The sequence below is a fragment of the Balaenoptera physalus genome, assembly GCF_965194825.1.
Source record: "Balaenoptera physalus genome assembly, chromosome: 9".
Taxonomy (NCBI): Eukaryota; Metazoa; Chordata; class Mammalia; order Artiodactyla; family Balaenopteridae; genus Balaenoptera; species Balaenoptera physalus.
In genome coordinates, this window is record NC_138888.1 from 2,425,464 (window position 1) to 2,447,556 (window position 22,093).

A 22,093-nucleotide genomic window follows, 5' to 3' on the forward strand; every position below is an offset into this window, starting at 1 on the left:
GTCCTCCTGAAGGGGCGTGGCGTCGGGGCCTCACGTGGCGCGTTCGCCAGCCGGGCGCGCGTCCGTCGCCCAGGGGCGTGGCGTTGGGGCGCCCAGGGCGAGTCCGGGGCTGGGGGCGTGACGTCAGGCGCCCGGGGCGGAAACGCGCAGGGCTCGGCTTGGGCCGCGGGGTCCAGGCGAGGGTCGCGGCGAGGATCGCGGTGCGCGCGGGCCGGGAGTGCTGTGCGCCTGGAGGGCCCGGTGAGGCGGCGGGGCGCCTGGGGCTCCCGGTGGTCGGCGGGCGGGGTTCCGGCGCCTCTCGGGGGCCCGCCGCGCCCTCGGCCGTGGGCGGGGGTTGGCCGCGCTGCTCGGTGGCCGCCGGCCCGGTGCACGGTCGTCTTAAGGAAATCTGTCCCTTTTCAGGGAAGCGCAGGGCCTGGCGCTGGACACGGCCTCGCGCCCTCGGAAGGCCGCGCCTTGGTGCCCCTGCGGGGTCCTCCGCCGGGTTCGGCCGATGAAGCCCGCGGCCCGCCTGGGCGCCCTGTGCCTGGCGCTGTGCTGCCTGGGCGGCGCGCACGGGCTCTGGAGGAGGTGAGCTGCGGGGGGGTGGGGGGCGGGAGGGCCTGCAGGGGGACACGGGTGCCCCGAGCCTCCGAGCGTCTCCCGGGGGCGGTGCGCGCACGCTTTCCGTCCAGGGTCCGGTAAGATCCTGGCGAGGTGGTCGTGGTTCCTCTTTCCAGGTTTCTTTCTCTCGCCCTTCCTCCGCTCCCTCTCGTTCCCTCTTTCCATCCTTTCTGTTGCAGCTGACAGTTGAAGGGGTAAACAGGCTGTCTGGGAGAGGAGTCTCATTTTACTTCTGTAGTGGAGACCGAGATTTGAGAACCAGATTTTAATTTTCTTCTGTTTTATTTGGGTAATGCTCCAGTTAACGGATTTCATACTTACTTCGCAGGCCTGGGAAAAGGTCAGTTTTCTTTTTTAAAAAAATTGGGGTATAGCTGCTTTACAACGTTGCGTTGGTTTCTGCTGTATGACGAAGAAGTGAATCAGCTGTATGTATACACACATCCCCTCCCTCTTGGACCTCCCTCCCACCCCTCCCCCCATCCCACCCATCTAGGTCAGCGCAGAACATTGAGTAGAGTTCCCTGTGCTATACAGCAGGTTCTCATTAGTTATCTATTTTATACATAGTAGTGTATATATGTTAATGCCAGTCTCCCAATTCATCCCACCCCCCCTCTTTCCCCCCTTGGTGTCCATACGTTTGTTCTCTGCATCTGTGTCTCTATTTCTCCTTTGCAAATAGGTTCATCTGTACCATTTTTCTAGATTCCACATATATGCATTAATATACGATATTTGCTTTTCTTTTTCTGACTTACTTCACTCTCTATGACAGTCTCTAGATCCATCCACATGTCTACAAATGACCCAACTGCATTCCTTTTTATGGCTGAGTAATATTCCATTGTATATATGTACCACATCTTCTTTATCCATTTGTTTGTCGATGGGCATTTAGGTTGCCTCCATGACCTGGCTATTGTAAATAGTGCTGCAGTGAACGTTGGGGTGCATGTGTCTTTTTGAATTAATGGTTTTCTCAGCGTATATGCCCAGTAGTGGGATTGCTGGATCATATGGTAGTTCTATTTTTATTTTTTTAAGGAAACTTCATACTGTTCTCCGTAGTGGCTGTGTGGAGAAAAGGGAACCCTCTTGCACTGTTGGTGGGAATGTAAATTGTTTTTCTTTTTTAATGAACCATCATTGCTGTTTTATCACTTTAAAAAGTAACATTAAATTTCAGTTTTCCCAGAAAGTGTATTTTCTGAAAAAGAGCTACATTAATTAACTAATTGTTGCTATCAAGTTAAAAGTGTATCATCGGAGAGGTAGTGCGGTGTACGGGTTGAGTATGAACTGCTAGCTCATATCCAGATGTCGGACCTTGGAGCTCGCCATCAAGGTCGTTCATCCTCAAGTCAAGAGAGTAACAGCACCTGCCTCCTAGCCTTGATGCCAGGAGACATCAGTTAAAGTACAGAATGTGCTTAGAACCACGCCTGTCCGATAGTAATCAGTACATGTCAGCGAAGACGTTAGGCTGTAGTATGCGGTCACCGCCAGCTGATTCTCACGATTCATGCCACTGATACAGTTGGCGAGCAAGGCATGGTTTCGAGAACACGAGGGTGATTCCGACCCTGAGGGCCTCACATGTCAGCGGGTGTTCCCCCAGGCCCCCCAGGCCCTCTTTCTCTGCTTCATGGGCCTTTCTCTTTACAGCACAGGCAGCGTCTCCACCGCTTTGGGAGGATGTTTCTCTCTGGGTGGTGGGTGGTTATTGTGTGACAGACGTTGTGAGTTTTGGTAGTTTTATTGTAAACTGCATACTGGTGGTCTAGTTTTCCTGGCCTCTGCCTAACCTTCCAGCCTCAGTTTCCACCTATGTGAAATAAGGTTTTCGTACCCAGAAAAAAAAAAACAAAAAAACCTCTTCTAATGCTTCTCCCAGCTCTAATGCTCCTGCTGCAGTTCTTCTCTTTTCTCTTGTACTGAGCGCTTGCTCATTAGTTCAGACTGAAAAGAGTTTTGAAATATTGTGAATTCTCTACTTATTCAGCAGTACTCAACTATTTACAAAACTAATGTGTAAGAACTGAATACTGTTTTGCTGTTGAGTCTTTCCTTCTAAAAAGGCATTTATTCCGAATTACGTGTCTGCTCGAGTTGCATCCCCTGTTGCTGCTGCTGTCTTCCGTCTGTACGACGAGGATTTCACCAGCCGGCCTCTCTGCCTCTGTCTCTGTGTGTGCTAAGCCTCGCACACCTGGTGGGAGGGAGGGTCCCCGTGTGAATGCTACTCCACGACCCCTCATGGAGAGTCTCAGGGAGGGACGGGTGGGTTTCACGGGGACATGGGAAGGAGCCCCTAGGCTCAGACGTCACCCATCCTGCAGAGAACGAGTAAAGACTCCCAGTGGGTGGGGTGGTGACAGCAGCCTCGCGTGCCACCCGAGGTGGGGTTCCGTGGCCACGTGAGCTACGAAAACCATTCTGTTTTCAGGCTTCTGGGTCTCACGAATGCTGCCGAGGGGTAAGGGGTCTGTGTGTGCACCGTGTGAACACCTGAGGAGAAGGGCGCCTTCTGGTTCATTCCCTCACTGCAGCTCTCTGCTCCCCTTCAGCGGGGGGATCCCGGCTGCCTGATACAAAATCTCAGCCCTCTCCCCACCTGGCAGGCCTGCCGTCCTCCTCGGTCGTAGTCCTTGGCCCTCAGCGCCGTGCGTCCCCGTGCGTCCTCGGTCGCCACGGCCGTCGTCCCCCTCGCTGGCAGGTGCGCTGTGGGACGGTAGGGACTCGGGCCCCCAGCCGTCTCAGGGCCACCTCCGCAGCAGCAGCGCCTGGCCTGCGGTGGGCGCCCCGTGTTCCCCGAATGAACGCTGGCGTGAGTGGATGGATGAATTGATCTTTCTGTAACTTTTTAAAAAGCTCCTGAAAAATACATCCCTTGTCTTTTAACAGTGACAGCCACGAGTGGCATAAACTAATTATGGTTCACCACTGGCCTGCGACAGTGTGCAAGGTGAGTTCCGCCTCGACCGGCCCCTCTGACCTGTGACCCCCGCCCCCCGTGACGAGGAGTTTGCCCAGCAGGTTTCCTCGCCGAGCGCCTCTTGCCGACGGAACCTCCCGGACTGTCCTGCCCCACGAGGCGGCGCCTTCCCGGCCGGAGACCGTCCCTCGGGGAGGGCCTTGCGCGAGGTTCTGGGGGTTCAGGCCCACAGACGGCGGTGGCTGGCTCAGGCATCACGAATGTATTCTCCCAGTTCTGGGGGCCAGAAGTCTGAAACCAAGGTGCGGCAGGTCCCTTCCGGAAGTTTCGAGGGAGAATGTGGTCCACGCCTCTTCCTGGCTTGTGGCGGTGCCGGCGCTCCTTGGCTTGTAGGCATAGCCTCTGCCCCGCCTCCACGCCGTGGTCTCCATCCGTGTGTCTGTTTCTTATAGGAACCCCAGGGATTGCACTGAGGGCCTACCCTCATCCAGTCTGACCTCCTCTTAACTTGATGACATCTGCAAAGACCCTGTTCCAGATAAAGTCACATTCAGAAGGGCCTGGGGTTATGACTTCAGCATGCCCTCCGGGGACAGGCCTTGACCTGTCCCCTCCCTCCACTATTGCAAGTCTCATTAAAATGTCTCCGCAGGAGCCTTGCCGGCCTCCTTTGCTCCGCTCGGCACAGATGGCGCCTTCCCTCCTTCAGGGTGGCCTCCGTCTGGCCCTGCCTCGCCTGGCGCCCATGACCTTGTAGAGTGTGTTGCAGAGGCTCTCACCCAAGAGCAGCCAGCTGGCGCCCCTCCTGCTGCCTGCGGGCCGTGTCCCCCCCCGTCCATCTTGGGGGCAGTTGTCGCGCCGATCCTGGTATTGGTGCCACGACTCTAAAGTCGTTTCATCATATTGCTGAGCTGGCCCTAATTTTATTGACAGTGTTTCTGAAATTTTGACTTGAAAATTCTCAATTTTGAGGCCTTTTCTTTTAAGTATTGGGAGGTGGAGACATTTATAAATGGCAAAGCCTCACCACCATAGCATTAGCTACCACCCCCCTCCCATCACACGGTTACCACATCTTTCTTGTGGTGAGAACATTTGAGGTCTACTCTCTCTGTAGCATTCAAGTGCATGAAACAGCATTATTCGCTGCGATCACCGTGCTGTTCGTTAGATCCCCAGGCTTGTTCATCTTATAACTGGAGGTTTGTGCCCTTTGAGGAGCATCTCTCTCCCCGTTTCCCCAGCCCCCGCCCCTGGCAGCCACCACGCTGGAAACTCATTTGTAACAGGGGATCTCTTACTGTATTAGACTGCTCTGGTTGTAGTTTCCCAAACTTTACAACCTCCTGTGTCTTTCTCCCTCTGGTGCTGGTTCTTTGCTCCAGGGTAGGGAGGACAGTTGGCGGTGGGTAGAATGGAGTTGCCTGTAAGCTGTTTTCAGTTTTGTTGGGAATCTAGCTCTCACTCCTACGCAGTGAGGACGCGTGGGAGCCGTGGGTTCCTTCAGGAAGGACCTGTGTGTGGAGCTCCTACCCTGGGTAACACTGGGAGATTTGCCTTCAGGGCCTGGGACGAAACTTGTGGGTGTTCCTGTGTGCTGACTAAAGATGCATGGAAGTGCATTCCCGCCTTGAGGCTTTAGAAATGAGATGAAAAAAATCAATTACTAGCAAAATATCATTGTTAGGGGATTCATTTCGATCCAAGGCGGCCATGACAAGGGTCCTGCTATCCCGGTCCAGTGTCATCCTGGGGACAGGGCCGTCTGGGCTCCTGCCCCCGTGAGCGATGTACGCGTTACAGGCGCAGGGACAGGTCTATTCTCAGTGCTCAGCACGGCCCCTCACGAATACTTGCTGACGCGGGAAAGAAAGCGGCACCTTGACCTCAGTTCCCCCCGTAAAGGCTCATCTGAGATGCTGGGCGTAGAGCTGAGGTAGAAGATCCCCGTTGGGGCCTGTCTCTGCCCGTCCCCAGCCTTGCACCGTGGGAAAGGGCCCACCTGCTTTCGCTGTGGTTTCCTTGGGGGTGAGATGAAGTCCGCGACCTCTCACTCTGACCCCACACTTTGTCCTCCTGCCCTCTGCCCGCTTGTTCTGTAGCCTCCTCACATCAGAGGTTTCAGGCACCTAAACCAGGCCTGCCCTCATTTCCAGACCAACCGTAAAAAGCAGCAGCCTCCCTGCATCAGAAGGTGATTCGAACAGGAAGGGCTTGCACACAAGCAGGATGCCTCCGGCTCCTTGCCAGACCCGGCATGTACTGTTCATTTGCTTATTCACTGCGGGGCTGCTGGGCCTGGCTTCTGGCCCACTGCCTGATAGCTGAGGGGATTATGGTTTTGGAAAAACCCCAGTTTAGCTAAACAATTTGGAGGTCCCTAAAAAGTGTTACACTGAGATTTTTATCTCTATGAGTTTATCTTTAATGTTAAGGATATGCTCCTATTCTCACCTTGGCATTTTTCTTGGCTCCAAATTTTCAATACTTATTATTCCACTGTTGTATTTGGGCCTGGTGCCTGAACAAACTTGAGTTTAGCAGGATACTGTCAGCCTCTTGTTCTCATTTTTGATTGTATGACAAGAAAATTATTCATGGGTAAGTATGAGTGTATCCATCAGATTGACTTAATTTTCAAGCACATAAAAAGAACAAAAGTAGCTATTAAATTCTGTTTTCCAAATCGTTGGTTCACTCATTTCAAATGAAATATCCAGCCGCCCCACTCCCCGTGGTATTCTCATGAATATTGCTTATGGTAAATTACCATGGAACTTATTTCATGCTAGTCCTGTATTGGATCTCATTGACATTTGTCAAAAGAAAGGAAGGTTGTTAAGTGTATTTAACAAACAACAAACCAGTTAGTTGTCTTCTCTGTCTTTTCTCCATAGGAAGTTAAGAACCACTGCAAAGACCCCCCAGATTACTGGACAATACACGGCTTATGGCAAGTACTTCATGCGTTTAAAACTTCAGCAGCCTCAGAAGCTGGCTGGCCTGGAGATCTAGCTTGAGTCTGATCCTGCTATGTATACTTGCGATTTCTGTTAGGAGTTTACTCAGTAGACCAGATCCTTATTGAGAAGCATCTTTAGTCTTTCTAACATAACCCTACTTCTGCTGTACTTGAGTTCTGTTTTGATACAAGAGGAACAGTCTAGTTTAAATATGCGTTTAAGGATTCTCAGTACATTTTAGATCACTAAACCTTAATTTTCTTATTTGCTTCTTTTGGGGCCAATAAGTAAATGCATAACAATAAATAAATAAATAAATGTGTGTATACTACATATATATATGGTGTGTATGTATAGTATACGTACTTCACAGACACCCACATTTATTTTTCTGGTTTTGCCTGCATTTTGTTTAGTTTATTTTTTTGTTGTCTGTGCGTGTATTTGTGATGTTGAACCGTGTGTGCTAATTTGCCCGAAGGGATCGGCCTGGTCCCGCTTCTCCCGGAGAGGAGGGCCACAGTGGCTCTTGCTGGGCTGCTCATCCCTCAGGGACAGGTCAGCAGGAAGCAAATTAAACCGGGGCCTGCGGACCTGGCCTCGTCCCGCCTTTGGGTTTCTGGGATTGTGCTCACGTCCTCGGCTGTCCTTGAGCTGGGGGACAGCACCCAGCGCCGTGGGAGCTGGGCTGGTCTCGGGTGCCGGGCCGGCCTGCCGACCCTGGAGAAAGCAGGTTTGGTCCCTCATGGTGTCAGCTGCAGGCGGAGGCTGAGAGTTGACACGTCCAGAATTAGACGCGTGAGGACAGCGTCACACGCACAGGTCGGGAGGGTACACGTGCTCGGTGCTAAAGGAAGCATACCAGCCAATCTTAAGCCGTCACCAGGCACTTCTGAGCACGATACTTATGTTGTCCCATTAATCCTCGACGCCTTTAAAGAGATGGGAACTCATGCTCTTCTCACACTGTGGTTGATGAGTGGAGATCTGCAGACTCAGAACCCGGCCAGAAATCCCCGCTGGGCCAGCTCCGGGGCGCCCCCTACCGGCTTGTTTACTTTGCTTCCTCTGCTAGGAAGTCGGCCTGTTTGCATTGTGCCTGGATGTTTTGAACGACTTTCCACTTTGAAAGAAACTCCAATAGTGACTGCTGGTGCCCGAGCATGACTCACGTGGCAGAAGGAGTTCCCAGTTAGAAGTCACCTCCCTTTCGTTCTCTACAGACCTTAATGCAGGTGTTTTCTCATGCTGTTTGGAACCAGCCCAACCAAGGCTAATTTCTCTTTATTTTTTCAATTTTAATTTCAAGGCCTGATAAAAGTGAAGGATGTAACCGATCCTGGCATTTTAATCCAGAAGAGATCAAGGTATTAACTTTTTTTTTTACTTTTTATTTTATATTGGAGTATAGTTGATTAACTACGTTGTGTTAGTTTCAGGTGTACAGCAAAGTGATTCAGCTATACATACACATGTGTCTACTCTTTTTCAAATTCTTTTCACATTTAGTTTGTTACATAATATTGAGCAGAGTTCCCTGTGCTACAGTTACCCATTTTAAATAGAGCAGCGTGTACGTGTCAATCACAATCTCCCAATAGATTCATTCCTGCTCTAAGTGTGCCCTCAAAGTCATGTTTTAAGATGTATTCACCAGCATTTACTGATATCTGAAATAGTCCCACAAGTTAAATACGATTTGCATTTAGTTAAATCCTCCTCTGCCCCGGGCCCGAAGCGCCGCAGTGACTGTGTGAGGTGACCCTGGCCCCAGCCCGCGGCCCGTCATCCCTGCTCCGGGACCCCCGGCCGCTCGGCGTGTGCTCAGCCGTGTGTGCGCGGCCCTGGCTTGCAGAGGCGCCGTGGCCCCCAGGCCGTCCTTGCTGGCTGCGGGCAGGGCGGGTTTCTCAGTGGGCACCGTGGGCAGCGAGGGAACGGCGGGCCTTTCTAGGACAAAGGCTCGTGGTACAGAGGGACTCCTGGCACTGGGGTATACGAGAGTTGGTAGCAGACACTCTTTCCGCACGTGCACACACACCTACACGCGCACACGTGCACACGCGTGTGTTCACCTCTCCACGGGGTGCTGACAACCCCTCATGTGTGACTAGTCAGCTGTCAAGGTAACTAGTACCTGGATTTACAGGGCAGGGCCTGTGCGGTTACTGAGGCCTCCGTGAAAGCATGGGGTAGAATTAGGATTTGCTAGAATTACGGACCCTTTCCAGGAGTTCCAGGAGCGGCCACCAGGAGGACAAGGTAATTAGTTCCAAGCCCATCACAGATTCTAGTCCAAATGGAATTGTTTCCTCCTCTTTCCTTCTCACGAGGACCTTCAGTGCTGTGAGCCTGGAGGCCTGAGAGGCCGGGGCCCCAAAGCCTGGCGAGGTCTCTTTCCTCAGACATACTTTTCTCTTCCCGGACTGACTTCGACCCCCCCCGACGTTCCTGGTTAGAGTCTTGTGACCCTGCAGCGGCATCCAGGTTAATTTACTCATAACAGTGTTCTGCGTGCCTGCAGTGTAGCGGGCACTGGGCCAGGGGCTGGGGACACGGGGAGCAGAGCCAGACGAGGTTTCCGGCCCACCTTGCCTGCAGCCGGAGCCAGCACACACACCACAGAGTGACAAGCGCGGTGCCTGGGGGGAGAGTACTTAGCGCTTAGGACGGTGGACCTGGGCCAGGCTCCCCTGAGGAGGTGATAGAGGGCTGGAATCCGACTTAACCAGGAGACGGGAGAGGAAGGCTGGGGCAGGAGCATGTGCAAAGGCCCCGGGGTAGGACGGAGCTTTTGAGAAAATGGGGGAAGCCAGTGTGGCTGGGGGGTGAGCAGTGGGCCGGGGCAGCGTTGAGGGCCAGGTCCTGCAGAGCCTGTGTACTGGTTAAGGATTGTTTGTCTGCGTGAAGACCCAGAGGGAAGTCGTTGGAAGCATTCAAGCTGGAGAGTGAAGGAAGCCAGTGTGGCTTTTCTGTGGTTGCCCCGCTGCCTGCCTGTTAAGTGAGGAGGCTCTGCAGGGTCCCTGCCAGAGGCCAGGAGCCTTGAATAGACGGAGGCTGTGGGGATGCAGGGGGAGGAAGCAGCAGGCAGGACCGACTCTGGGTGGGGGCTTGTCTAACTAGGTGGGTGTCAGCCTCCTTCCCCGGCCCAGGGGGCCGGGCCTTGGCAGATGGGATCGAGGGTCAGCTGTGGACACATTGAGTTTGAAGTGCCCTGGAAGCATCCAGGTAGGGAAGGTGTGTCAGGAGAGGTCTGAGCTGGAGATGAACTTCGGCATCAGCGCAGCCAGTAAGCCGTACGCGTGAGTGTGGACGGGGTGGTGTGGAGCGGGCAGGGACAAGCCTCCAGTAGCCCCGGTGTTTAGAGCAGGAGGGACAAGGGCCATGCAGAGAAGCAGCCAGAGGGGAGCTTCGCGAAGGAGTGTAACCAGGGCTCCTGACGGGAAGGCGGGGGGCCCTTTGGATGGAGGGCTTGCGGGCCCAGGCCAGGAGGTGACCGGCAGCTGCCCTTTGTTCAGAGCAGTGCCGCTTTACTTGCTTTGTAGCAGAATGTTCAATCTAGCATCTGTCCCAAACAAAAGCAGCCTAGTTTGGGCAATAAATTATATCGTCACCCCGCTCCCCCGGGGGCTGTGGGGGCTGAAGCCAGCTTGTGGCAGGCGGAGGGTAGATGGGAATGGAGACAGTCGGGGAGGGCAGCGTCCCGGGAGAGGTCCGGCCGTGCGGGGTCGGGGGTGTGTGTGTGAAATTGGTTCATAGCTGCTGGGTTGATGGGAAGGACCCATCACGGCGGGAGTGGTGGCAGGACTGAGAAGGTGAGGTCATCCTGGGCCTGTTTACACACCTTTATTTAATGGAACCTTTTCTGGCCTCCTGGGTGTGTGGGAATTGGAAAGTAAACTTGAACGCTGCTCAGTTTAGGATGACTATCTGACCAGTGTAGGGCTAAGACCGCCCAGCCCAGACGAGCTCTTCTCTAGGGAGAGCAAGAACTTGTATTTTGTGTTTGATTTCATTAGTAGACACTATTTTTTAGAGCAGTTTTAGAAACCTAAAACCGAAAATTTAAGTGGAAAGGACAGAGTTCCCATACACTTCCCCCCATGCCCCTACCCTGTACAGCGTTCCCCAGTCAAAACGTCGGCGTTAGTGAGGTACACATGTTACAAGTGATGAACCAGTATTGATACTTTATTACCAACTAAAGTTTGTAGTTCACGTTAGGTTCACTCTTCGTGTTGTGTGGTCTTTATGGGTTTGGACAAATGTGTAAGGACGTGTGTCCACCATTCTAATAGCATGCAGAGTGGTTTCACTCTGCTCACCCTGTTCATCCCTCCCCCACCTCAACCCCTGGCAGCCCCTGACTTTCACTGTCTCCATTGTTTTGCCTTTTCTAGAATGTCATGTAGTTGGAATCATACGGTAGGTAGCCTTTTCAGGTTGGCTTCTTTCCCTCAGTGATATGTACTAAGGTTCCTCCACGTGTTTTCATGGCTTGATAGCTCATTTTCGTAGTGCTGAATAATATCCCATTATCTGGATGGGCACAATTTGTTTATCCATTCACCTGTCAGAGCTTGTATTTTCAAATACACTTTCACGATTACCCAGATTTCACGTTTAGATCTGTCTTAAGAAACACTTCATGCAAAATAAACCCAGAATCATTTTAGTCACCTGAGTGTTATTAATTCACAGAGCTCAGTTCTATTAATGTATTAGTTTCTCAGATTTGCCTTCTGGGTTTTGAGTTGTTAGGTCCTACCTCGATTTATTATTATTGCTGTCACTATGCACAGGACCTTTTGCCAGACATGAAGATATACTGGCCTGATCTGCTCCATCCGTCTCCTAACCGCAGCCTCCATTTGTGGTGAGTCTGAGTTCTGGGGGCCGTCACGAGCCTTGAAGCACAGGTGTGAGAGCTTCGGGGCTGTTCTGGATACAGGTGTGAGAGCTTCGGGGCTGTTCCGGATGGAACTACGGGAGCACAGGTGACATAGAACCTGTCTCCTGAGGCTCAGAAGCTGGAGTGGCCTTTCATCTGCTGTGCCATTTTTGGAGCTGGTCTTCAACGGATAAAAAATGAGGGCGGGTAGAATTTACTTTGTAAACTTGCTTTTTAATCTGTTAGATGGTTCATTGCTTCGTTTTAAAAACTTCCTCTACTGAGGCTGAATTAAGCCAAATACTTGCATATCTAAGACGCCATCGCTCCAAATCAGACAGGAGAGAGTGTTTCTCAGAGAAATGGTGCTGTTGTCCTGAAATAGATCAAGAAAAAAGAAGAGGTCCTCACAAGACAGTGACCTCTCTCCCGTGACTCGGCGGAGAGGAGGCGAGGTCTTCACGGAGGCTGAGCCCTGCCCGTCCCAGTGTCCTCAGTTCAGCGGGACCTGAGCCCAGGAGAAACGTGCTATGTATGTTTAATTCAATAGACCTTTTTAAATCGTTGCTTTTGGAGAAGATAAAGTTGACATTCCTTTTATTTGCATTACATTAACCAAAGATAATTCTTCATTTTCTCCCTCACTGCAGGGTGGCAATTTATAATTCACATGACAATGAATCAGATTTTGTCCAAAGTGATTAATTTAACTTGGAAATGTTTTTGTGTAGACTCTTCAAGAAGAGTTAAATTTGGAGAAAAGCTTTTTGAAACAAAATGGAGTGACAGTGACGTCTGGCCCCCTGGTTCACTGGTGTTCGGTTTGAGTTCACTCGAGGGTGTGTGGCAGGGAGAGGTGTTTTAGGACGCGCGGGTCTGGGTCTGGAGGCTGCCGTGCCCCCTGCACGGGAAGAGGGAAGCCCCCCGTGAGAGTTCGGGGAACGAGGGGTCCAGGTCTCCAGTGCTGGCTCTGTGCGGCCTGTGTTCTAGAAAGCGGTTTCAAAGTAGATTATGGCCTTGGTGAGTTGAAATCGTGAAAAACAATTAAAAAATTTCAGATAGCACTTCACAGTATACTTCAGAGCAGAGTCTTTGGTGACTAAGTGAACAAAAGAGAATATTTCCAGTTGTTAGGATGTTCCGTGATAGCGTCAATCAGATTTGTGTCAAGTGGCTTAAAAACACATCACTAAACGTACACAGAGACGGCCTCCCGTGAGCTGAGTCCTTCAAGATTTGATCCAGTGGTGTGGGCGGAACACACATTCAACTTTGTGTTCTAATAAAGGCAAAATGATTTACCTTTTCAGGATAGATTACGCACTTAAAAACTGTTGTTCTAAATGAAAAAGGTGATGTCACACTCTGGCTAACATTTATGCCTTTGGATGTGGAGTCAGCTCACGTGGCCCTGCCGTTACCCGCTCCCTGGTTACTGCACCTGGGCAGCTGTGGCCCACGTCACCTTGGTGTGCAGGTGATAAAGTGTCCATGGAGGCATCCAGGCCTCTCCTGTCCTTAAGGGGCAGGCTCACGTCGGAAAACTTCTCTCGTCAATCTCAAGTAAGAATCACATATGTGAAGGAGAGGGTCTTGGTATCACTTGGTGCTCGAGATAATTCCCTAAGATTAAATCTTTTAACACAATCAACCATCCTGGAAAATACTATGTGCACGACCCTCTGCAAAGGAGGACTTTTGTTGGTTTTTTGATTCTTGTAAGAAAAAGTGTGAGAGTTTGGTCATCCCTGGTTGGCGATGCAGCCTCCCTGTGGATGGTGTCCCTGGGCCTCAGCAGGAATCGTTGCCTCTCATCCCCGAGACAGGCCAGGCCAGGCCGTGGTGGAGGGTGACGTGACATCACTCACCTACCTGCTGGGGCTGAGAGGGCCACACCATCGTCGCGTCTGATTGGTGACAATTTCGTGTTAAATAGAAAGTGTCTGATTCCAAAGATGTGTGATTTGATGTTTTGAACCACAGTAATATCAGGACTTTAGCATCCTCTTATCTCTAACGTCTGTTGAGTTAAACTTGCTCCAGGGGGACTTCCCTGGTGGCGCAGTGGTTAAGAATCCGCCTGCCAATGCAGGGGACACGGGTTCGAGCCCTGGTCCAGGAAGATCCCACATGCTGTGGAGCAACTAAGCCCGTGAGCCACGACTACTGAGCCTGTGCTCTAGAGCCCACAAGCCACAACTACTGAGCCCGTGAGCCACAACTGCTGAAGCCCGTGCACCTAGAGCCCGTGCTCCGCAACAAGAGAAGCCACCGCAATGAGAAGCCCATGCACCGCAACGAAGAGTAGCCCCTGCTTGCCATAACTAGAGAAAGCCTGCACGCAGCAATGAAGATCCAACACAGCCAAAAATAAATAAATAAAATAAACAAAAAAACAAAAAAAACTTGCCCCAAGAATAACAGCAGTGGACATCTTGACTGTTTATTGCAGGCTAGGAATGTTTGGGCGTGTGTGACGTGCTCTGTGAGCTTCAGCCCCTCACTTCTCCAACAGCCCCTGCAGGACGTTCTAGAACTGCTGCCCCTGTCCTACAGAAACTGAGGCACCCATAATTCAGTTACATGTTCAGTTAGCTGGAAAGAGTCTCCTTTTTCTACTTCATAGAATTTAGAAAGTTATCAAATACATCACCCTGGAAGCTATTCTAGATGAAGAAAGTTAATTACTTACCTACTTTTATTTTTCCTCATGGCTTTCTTAGGTCTGAGAGACTTGTAACTTACAGCTATTGCAGTCACTTAGAGTTGGCACTCTGGGTGATGTTATCAAAGAATTAGTGCACATTTAGATTGTATTTCTGCACGTGGGTACCTTTTGAATGCTTGCATGAACATGTTTTGTGAACTCTTCATGAATTAATCACTGATAAAGCTGAGGAAAGCTGATGCCCGTTTTGTTTTTCCATGCTAACAGTGGTTAACATCTGAATTGACAAGTTGTCAGTCATTCTAAAGTGGGTTTACATTACGTTCAGCAATTGATTGGATGGCAGCGCAAGGCAGTGGGAAGGGCCCTGAGCGTGGGGTCGGGTGCAGGTCAGGGGCTACCTGGCCGGGTGGCAGGTAAGCCAGGTTCCTAACCAGCCCCTCTGAGCCTCGGTTTCCCCATTTCTAAACCAGCAATAATGTTTTCACTTTGCAGAGTTGTGAGAATCAAATGAAGAATGGGAAGACATTTTGTAAAACTTTAATCTTTGATAAAATGTGAGGAATTATGATCAATAGCAAGGTTTTTCTTGAATACAAATAGCTGCTTGTTGGCAGACACTTGGCTGGGCTGTTGCTTCAGTACAGGCATCTGTGTAGACGGACGTCTACGCTGTAAGCAAGTGGGGAACTGGCCCCACGCAGTGTTGGTGATTAGCGAACCTGCCTTTTCTGTGCCAGTGGCTTAGAAGTGGCTGTTTAGCCTCTCCTGTGAAATGCCCTGGCTGTCAAGCCCTGGCTTTCCGGGAGGACGCCCAGTGCCGTGTGATTCTGTGGGTGCCTGAACGATGGTGCTCTCTTTTTTCTCAGCTCGGGTTTGTTGCTAATTGTAGAAGCGAGCTGGAGCTCATGAGCAGAGGCACGCGTGAAGAGCGGTGACGAGTGCCCGTGGAGCTCGGGCTGGGTTCAGGGGCCTCGGTCCTGAGCGGGGTGGGGGGCCCGTGTTGAGGTGAGGAACCTCACCCCTCCCGCTTTGTGAAAGCAGCAGCATGCCTGCCCGGGAATGCCCTGCACGAAGAGGAGCCCTGCAGACGGTTTACTGGGAGGCAGTTTCATTACTTTTTTTTTTTTTTAATTTAAATTTATTTATTTTTATTTATTTATGGCTGTGTTGGGTCTTCGTTTCTGTGTGAGGGCTTTCTCTAGTTGCGGCGAGCGGGGGCCACTCTTCATCGCGGTGCGCGGGCCTCTCACTGTCGCGGCCTCTCTTGTTGCGGAGCACAGGCTCCAGACGCGCAGGCTCAGTAGTTGTGGCTCACGGGCCCAGTCGCTCCGCGGCATGTGGGATCTTCCCAGACCAGGGCTCGAACCCGTGTCCCCTGCATTGGCAGGCAGATTCTCAACCACTGCGCCACCAGGGAAGCCCAGTTTCATTACTTTTTAACAAGAGATTTTTTAAAAAACATCCTTACAGGAAGCATGAGTGGGAGAAGCATGGGACCTGCGCCGCCCAGCTGGAAGCCCTCAATTCCCAGAAGAAATACTTCGGCAAAAGTCTGGATCTGTCTAAGGAGCTTGCCCTGAACAGGTGGGTGACTTGGTCCTGTAGCCTCGCCTTCCGCACCCCACTGCCCCAGGTCACCCCCATCCCGGAGCAGCATCCCTGCCTCCCACCCACCAGCCCCCGAGGGAAGGAAGGTGCCCTCTGTTTCCCACTACGGACCTCACGGTCCCAATTCATGAGCAGCGTGAGTCCCAGCCGACTCTGCAGCCCAGGTTTTGTTTTGTTTTGTTTTTTAATTAATCTTTATTGGAGTCTGGTTGCTTTACAATGTTGTGTTAGCCTCCACTGCACAACAAAGTGAATCAGCCGTACACATGCAGGTATCCCCTCCCTTTTGGACTTCCCTCCCATTTAGGCTACCACAGTGCACCGGGTGAGCTCCCTGTGCTCTACAGTGCGTTCCCATCAGCTGTCCATTTTATACAGAGTATCAGTGGTGTATATGTGTCCGTCCCAGTCTCCCACTTCCTCCCACCCCACCCCTTTCCCCCTTGGTGTCCATACATTTGTTCTCTACGTCTGTGTCTCTATTTCTGCTTTGCAGCTAAGATCACCTCTACCATTTTTCTAGATTCCACATATATATATGCATTATTATACGACATTTGTTTTTCTCTGTCTGACTTACTTCCCTCTGTATGACACTCTCTAGGTCCATCCATGTCTCTACAAATGACCCAGTTTCATTCCTTTTTGCAGCCCAGGTTTTATTGAATCAAACAGGAAAAGGGGAATAAACCGACATGGTGAAAGTTTTAAAGTCAAATATCTGAATAATTCATCCCTTCATCCAACAGCTATTTATTAAGGACCTCCTGCTTAACACTTTTTGAATGTCGGTGGCTTTACCTATATACACACAGGTGCAAAGTTGCTGAACTCTGGAATCACTGGAGTGTGTTCACAGGGCCCCGCGGAGTGGAAGGCTCTCCTGGGAACAGAATGTCTGTTAAAAACTAGATAGAACAACCGTAGAGAAATCCTATTCTTTCCCAGTTTCTCAAAGGAAAACCTAAAGTCTTAGTACTCAAAAAATTAAAATTGAGTCAAAGCTTAAACATCCCTTCTATTTTTCTCTGATTATAAACCATTACTACAGATTGCCTTTTTCTCAGAGGTAAGCCTATCACATTATCATAAAGTAGCAGTTTTAAATTCAATTTATAATATAAAGGTAGCAAACCTGGAAAAATGCAAAGTATCTTGAACCGAAGCTCTCAGATTACCCACAGATATGGACCAGGGGATTAATGCCAAACTAATCTTAACTCGGTAGGAAAAATTATGCTCTATCCTGGTCTAGATGCCAAGTTTCCCCCAATATTTCTCTCTCTCTTTGCCGTATTTCCGTGATGCCCTAACCCAGGAGGGCTCTAGAGCAATGTTACCCCAAAGAAATAGAACTCAAGCCACATATGTGGTTTTAAATTTTCTAGTAGCCTAATTAAAAAGAGCAAAAAGAAACACTGGTTTTCTAGTGTATTTTGTTTAACCCAATATATCCAAAATATCACTGCAACTTGTAATAAATACTTAAGAATTATTGAGAAGTTTTGCATTTGGGGGGCATAAAGTGTTTGAAATCTGGCATTTATCCTACGGTGACAGCGCAAGGACGGGCAGTGGGTGTGTGTCTTCAAGGACCTCTTCCCGCTTGTTCTAGGACCACACGGCAAAGATCCATAGGTCACCGATGTGCAGTCTCTAGAGAAACTGTCTCGTTAATGCTTTTGCCAGAAACCATGAGTGAAGGAGGCAGGGCCTGGCTAGAGTCCTGTTTCCCTCAGGCAGACCCCTGTCTGATGATGTCAGCGCCTGGGGTCCCTGCATCTTCTCTGCGTGGTCACAGCTGGGATAATCCAGAGGCATGATGGGGGATACAGAGCATTTTTGGAATTATTAATCTGAGAATATTTTTACACCGTACTCTATCATTTAGTAAGTTAACCATATCATACTATGATTAGCATTCACTAGAGCTGGTTAAAACCACGTGCTTTAGGAAGTGATTCCAGGCTGTAGAGATTGAATGTATTTTAAAGATCTGACCAAATGCAAGGTTGTTAGGGTAAGGCTAGAATCCAAAATCAATTGCTAACTATCGTTTAGGACAGGCGTGGCAGATGGGTGGTTATGTGATAGCAGCTCCAGTTGGTTGCGGCCATCCGAACCGCTGCCAAGAGGTTCTGGTTCTGGAAGGGGGGCCCAGATCAGACACGCGTGCGCCCAGGGTAAGGGGAGGTCCAGGCGGCCTGAGCACCATTTATGTGCTGCCCTTGTCTACAGATTTATTGCCCCAGGTAATAGAAAGTACACACTTTCCTTTAAGAGTGTCTTCATTTTTACTGTGAAATATGGTAAGAACAAGAAAGGAAAATGGACCTTCATTATACAGTTATTTTTTTTTTTTACTTTAAATTTTAGCATGCTCCAAAAATTGGGGATAACACCATCTACTTACTACCAGGTAAGTCTTGCTTTCAGCTTCTTAATCAAATGTGTACCCGCTAACTGGGGACACCTGGCCACGTTCAAGTGTCCTGTCAGCCTGTGAGCTACACTTGGGTTTTAAAGCGACCCAAACCAGTCCCTCCGACCTGACTATTATGTTTCTAAATAGGTTTTATTTAAATCTTGTTTTCCTCTGTGTTTTGAGTGTAAACTAAAGGCTACTTAAACCGGTGATTTTGAAGCACATTGGTGGTTTCATGGTGAGAAGTGTGTCCCGGGTTCTGAAGAGGCAGGTGGAATATGTAGTTGGAAACCACCGTTTTATGATAGTTTGAGGAGGAAAGTGAACATTTGTTTTTATGATATAACTATGAGAAAACCAGAAATTTAAACATGGCAGAGCCTATTGGCTGGTGGCCTCTACAGAGGGCGATTGCTTCCACCCAGGGTCACCCTCTGCGTGAGCACAGCTGTGTTTGCGCTTAGCCAGGCCACCCCTGGCATCGGCGGCCGCCACACCACGGGCCTGAAGCCTCTGCTCTGTGGCCCTTTGCAGATGTAAAAAAGCCTGAAGGTGTGGATATAAAAAAGCCTGAGAGTCACTGACTTTTTCAGTTCTGAGTTCCGGTGTCGTGGCTGGATGCTGGACCATCGTTCCGGTCTCCTGACAGTGTCTGAGCTAAATCTGCACTCGGGTCTTGCTCTTTGTATCTGCTGTTTTCGTCCCTCCCTGGAGAGAAGGGACCGGAGGGAACAGCGCCCTTCAGGAGTGTCAGCCGCCCTTTGTCTGTCCCGCCGGGAGGCCGGGAGGCAGTGTGCTCGCAGGCCCCTTTGGTTTCATCTGGACTCCCGCCTAAGTACATACAGGGAATTTTTTATATCCTTGCTCAGAACGTGACATTCAGAGAACTGATTTCGATTCTGGCAAAAGCAGCAGTGGCAGCACGTGTTTTCTGAGTTCCTTCTCTGTACTGGAGGCATTAGGTTCGGTGTCTGAAGTAGCGTGATGCACAGCACAGGCCGGGTCCTGACCTCTGATCTCCTAGCAGGAGAGCTTCTGCTTTTGTACCCGGCCTCCAGGCCCTGTATCAGGACAGCGAGGAGAACGGAGACCCGTGTAGAGCAGCTTGTGTGGGTTCCGGTCTGGGGCGGGGAGCCCCAGGGGGCAGCCTGGTCTCCTTCGGGGGTGGGGCAGCGCATTCACCAGCATCTTCCAGTTCTGTCTGTGAGCCAGGGGAGCTCAGGGGGGTGACGCTGTCGTCGGTTGTTTGCGCTCGTGAGAGCGGAAACCAGTGTCACTCGTTCTGAGTAGAACGGAACCGTTCATTTTCTCTGTTGAAGTTTCATTTCTAATGCACTGTATCTAATTTCAGATTTCAGATATTAAAGATGCCCTTGTCAGTGTGTACGGAGTCGTGCCCAAAGTCCAGTGTCTTCCAAAACAGGTCAGACGTGTGCTGTTCTGTCATCCTTTCTGTCCCTATCAAGAAGACAAGTTCAGTTTTTCTGAGAGCTTTGTCCTCACCGTGGAGTTCCCAGGACAGAGTGGTATATGTGTGGGTGTGCAAACGGGCTTGTGCTGTGTGTGCATGGGCGCGCACGCGTGTGTGTGTGTGCGTGTGTGTGCGCACTTTGAAATAACAAACTGTCCTTTGACACCGTGCTAGGATGGGGCTTGTTTTCTGGCAGCTTCCCCCTCACAAGAAAGCTCCCGTTCCAGAGGGGTGGTGCAGTAGGGGCGAAGCAGTGTGGGTATATTTTGCAGCTAAACATCTCTCAGTGTTTGCATCGTTAGTCGTAGACATTTCAGTCGTAGTTACCTGTCCAACTTATAGATGGATTGTGCTTTCTTTTGTCAGCTGATAAAGTCTTAAATTCGTTTAGCGATAGGGTGCTGTTTACCTACTTATCTACAAAAAGCCATGTCTTCTCCTGGGACTGTGACGCAGGCGCAGTGTGTCCGGCTGTGTCTGCGCGCACCTTTGCCGATGCGTAAATTTCTAAGCTGAAAGTGGGGTCCCTTCCCGCACGCTGCCAGGCTGGCGCAGGGGAGTGGCTGGATGGTGACCACAGGTGCCGCCTTGGGCCCCAGTCCACCTTCACCGCTGGAGCTAGGGTCCTGCTCCTGGAACATGGGTCCTAGGTCCGGAGCCACCGCTTTTGTTTTTCTTCAAGTTCTAAAACGCGCTGATCATAGAACCGTCATGATGATCCGGCCTGAATTCTGAAACGTCTTTTGTTCCCCATTGCAGGGCGGCGAGGAGGTGCAGCTGCTCGCGCAGATTGAGGTGTGCTTCTCCAAGGACCTGCAGCTGCAAAACTGCATGGATCCCGGGGAGCCGGCGCCCCGAGGGCCGGAAGCGAGGCCGGCGGCGAGCCTGGGGCTGGAGGTCTGCAAGGACGGCGTCCTCTTTTACCCCGCACTCAACAAGACCAATCACTGATGCCCACATTTTGTAAATAGTCTTTATTTTGAAAAGCAAGAGGAATTGACAAACCACCGCTTTTCACAAAGCAGCTCCGCAGTGAAATCTCCTGTTTACAGCCTCCTTTACTAAGCCTGTTGTGTTTGTTTTGCTTCGCACTCCGTGTCTGGGAGCTGATTTTCGTGGTACATGTAAAGATGGGGTGAACACTGGGTACGTTGAAAGGGAGGAAAGTTCCCCGCCTCTTGGCTGCTTTGTGACTGCAGTAAAGCTTATGGTTTTCTTTTTCTCTCCTTTATCAATCTCTGTGGCAGCCTTGGAAGACAAGTCTGGGCACATGGTACCGATTCAGGAGAACTCTCTCCTGTGTCCCTCAGTGAGCTGCCTTCTCGCTCTGAGTACTCCTGGGGGGCCGTTGGGACCAGCCCTCGAGCAGGAGCCTGGGCCGCCTCGCAGGCGGCGCACGGGAGGGCATCTCCACCTCCGACCTCAGGGCTGCCGGCTCCTGTTCTGTGGTCACCGACCAGCGTCTCCCTCGGTGACCTGGCATGGGTGGGCATGGGCGTGTCCTCTGAGGGTGAGATGCTGTGTGTCGGGGGGGCAGCAGGGGCGGGGAGGCGGGGTGCTGCAGGCTTCTCTCTCCTCGCTGGAGGAAGCCTGGGCGCGTGACCGAGTGCCAGCTAGCACCCCCGGTCAGTGGGTGGTCCTCCCTGCAGACCGGAAATGCTGCAGGTCAGTCTGTATCCGCTTTCCTTTCCTTTCTGTCGGAAGGCAGCATCAGGCCTTAGGGCGCTGGGGCTGACGTGGCCGCAGGGGCGGGCTGCATCCTTGGGTAGTGATGCCTGGTGACAGGGCTTGTTTCGGAGATGATGCGAGTCCCAGGCTCGGGGGCTGCTGCAGGCATAGTCCTTACCTGCTGAATGGCATTTCACCTGTAAAATGAGGATATCTAAAATGGTCTGTGAAGTGGACTTCCTGTGCTTTATTAAAACTACCTTTTAACATTATTTCTCCCCAGTCTCTGTCCCTCTTTAAAATGTTTTTAGCTGTGTGGGTTAAACTATGACACCCAACACTCTGTCTTAATCAGGTTGATACTGCCCTGTTTCTTTTACTTAACACTTAAATTAGAACTTACTATGTGCCAGGCATTATGTTAAGCGCTTAAAAATATTATTTAATCCTAAGAACAACCATATTTTCAAAATAATCCTATCTTTAAAAAATAACCTTGGGAATTCCCTGGTGGCGCAGTGGTTAAGAATCCGCCTGCCAATGCAGGGGACACGGGTTCGAGCCCTGGTCCGGGAAGATCCCACATACCGCAGAGCGACAGGGCCCGTGAACCACAACTACTGAGCCCACGTGCCACAACTACTGAAGCCTGCGCGCCTAGAGCCCGTGCTCTGCAACAAGAGAAGCCACGGCAATGAGAAGCCCATGCACCGCAATGAAGAGTAGCCCCTGCTCGTTGCAACGAAGACCCAACGCAGCCAAAAATAAACAATAATTTTTAAAAAATTAACCTATTGAATTGAATCACTATGAAAGGTGACACCGGAATAAAGCCTGCTTTTTCAGGTTGTATAATTA

The 22,093-nt window shown here is 50.8% G+C and overlaps 1 protein-coding gene across 3 annotated transcripts; it reads left to right on the forward strand.

Moving 5' to 3' along the window:
- The first annotated feature begins 90 nt into the window (after positions 1–90).
- Positions 91–21,507, forward strand: RNASET2 (ribonuclease T2). Of its 3 annotated transcripts, XM_082475667.1 has the most exons (11): positions 91–240; positions 403–570; positions 3,511–3,571; positions 3,643–3,843; positions 6,439–6,494; positions 7,814–7,871; positions 11,304–11,377; positions 15,534–15,647; positions 18,048–18,090; positions 19,448–19,519; positions 20,327–21,507. In XM_082475667.1, the coding sequence occupies exons 2-11, from the start codon at positions 494–496 to the stop codon at positions 20,516–20,518; spliced, it is 948 nt and encodes a 315-aa protein (XP_082331793.1). In that variant the 5' UTR covers positions 91–240; positions 403–493; the 3' UTR covers positions 20,519–21,507. The 3 variants fall into 3 exon arrangements, with proteins under 3 accessions (XP_082331793.1, XP_082331794.1, XP_082331795.1); XM_082475668.1 differs by lacking the exon at positions 3,643–3,843 and having other exon boundaries at positions 94–240; XM_082475669.1 differs by lacking the exons at positions 403–570; positions 3,643–3,843 and having other exon boundaries at positions 133–240.
- The last annotated feature ends 586 nt before the right edge of the window (positions 21,508–22,093 follow it).

Bases quoted from the DNA above. Each gene is read 5' to 3' on its own strand.
- RNASET2 (XM_082475667.1), top strand. From the start codon at position 494: ATGAAGCCCGCGGCCCGCCTGGGCGCCCTGTGCCTGGCGCTGTGCTGC. The intron at 6,495-7,813 runs GCAAGTACTTCA...TTTAATTTCAAG, and splicing joins TGGACAATACACGGCTTATG to GCCTGATAAAAGTGAAGGAT. The intron at 15,648-18,047 runs GTGGGTGACTTG...TTTAAATTTTAG, and splicing joins AAGGAGCTTGCCCTGAACAG to CATGCTCCAAAAATTGGGGA.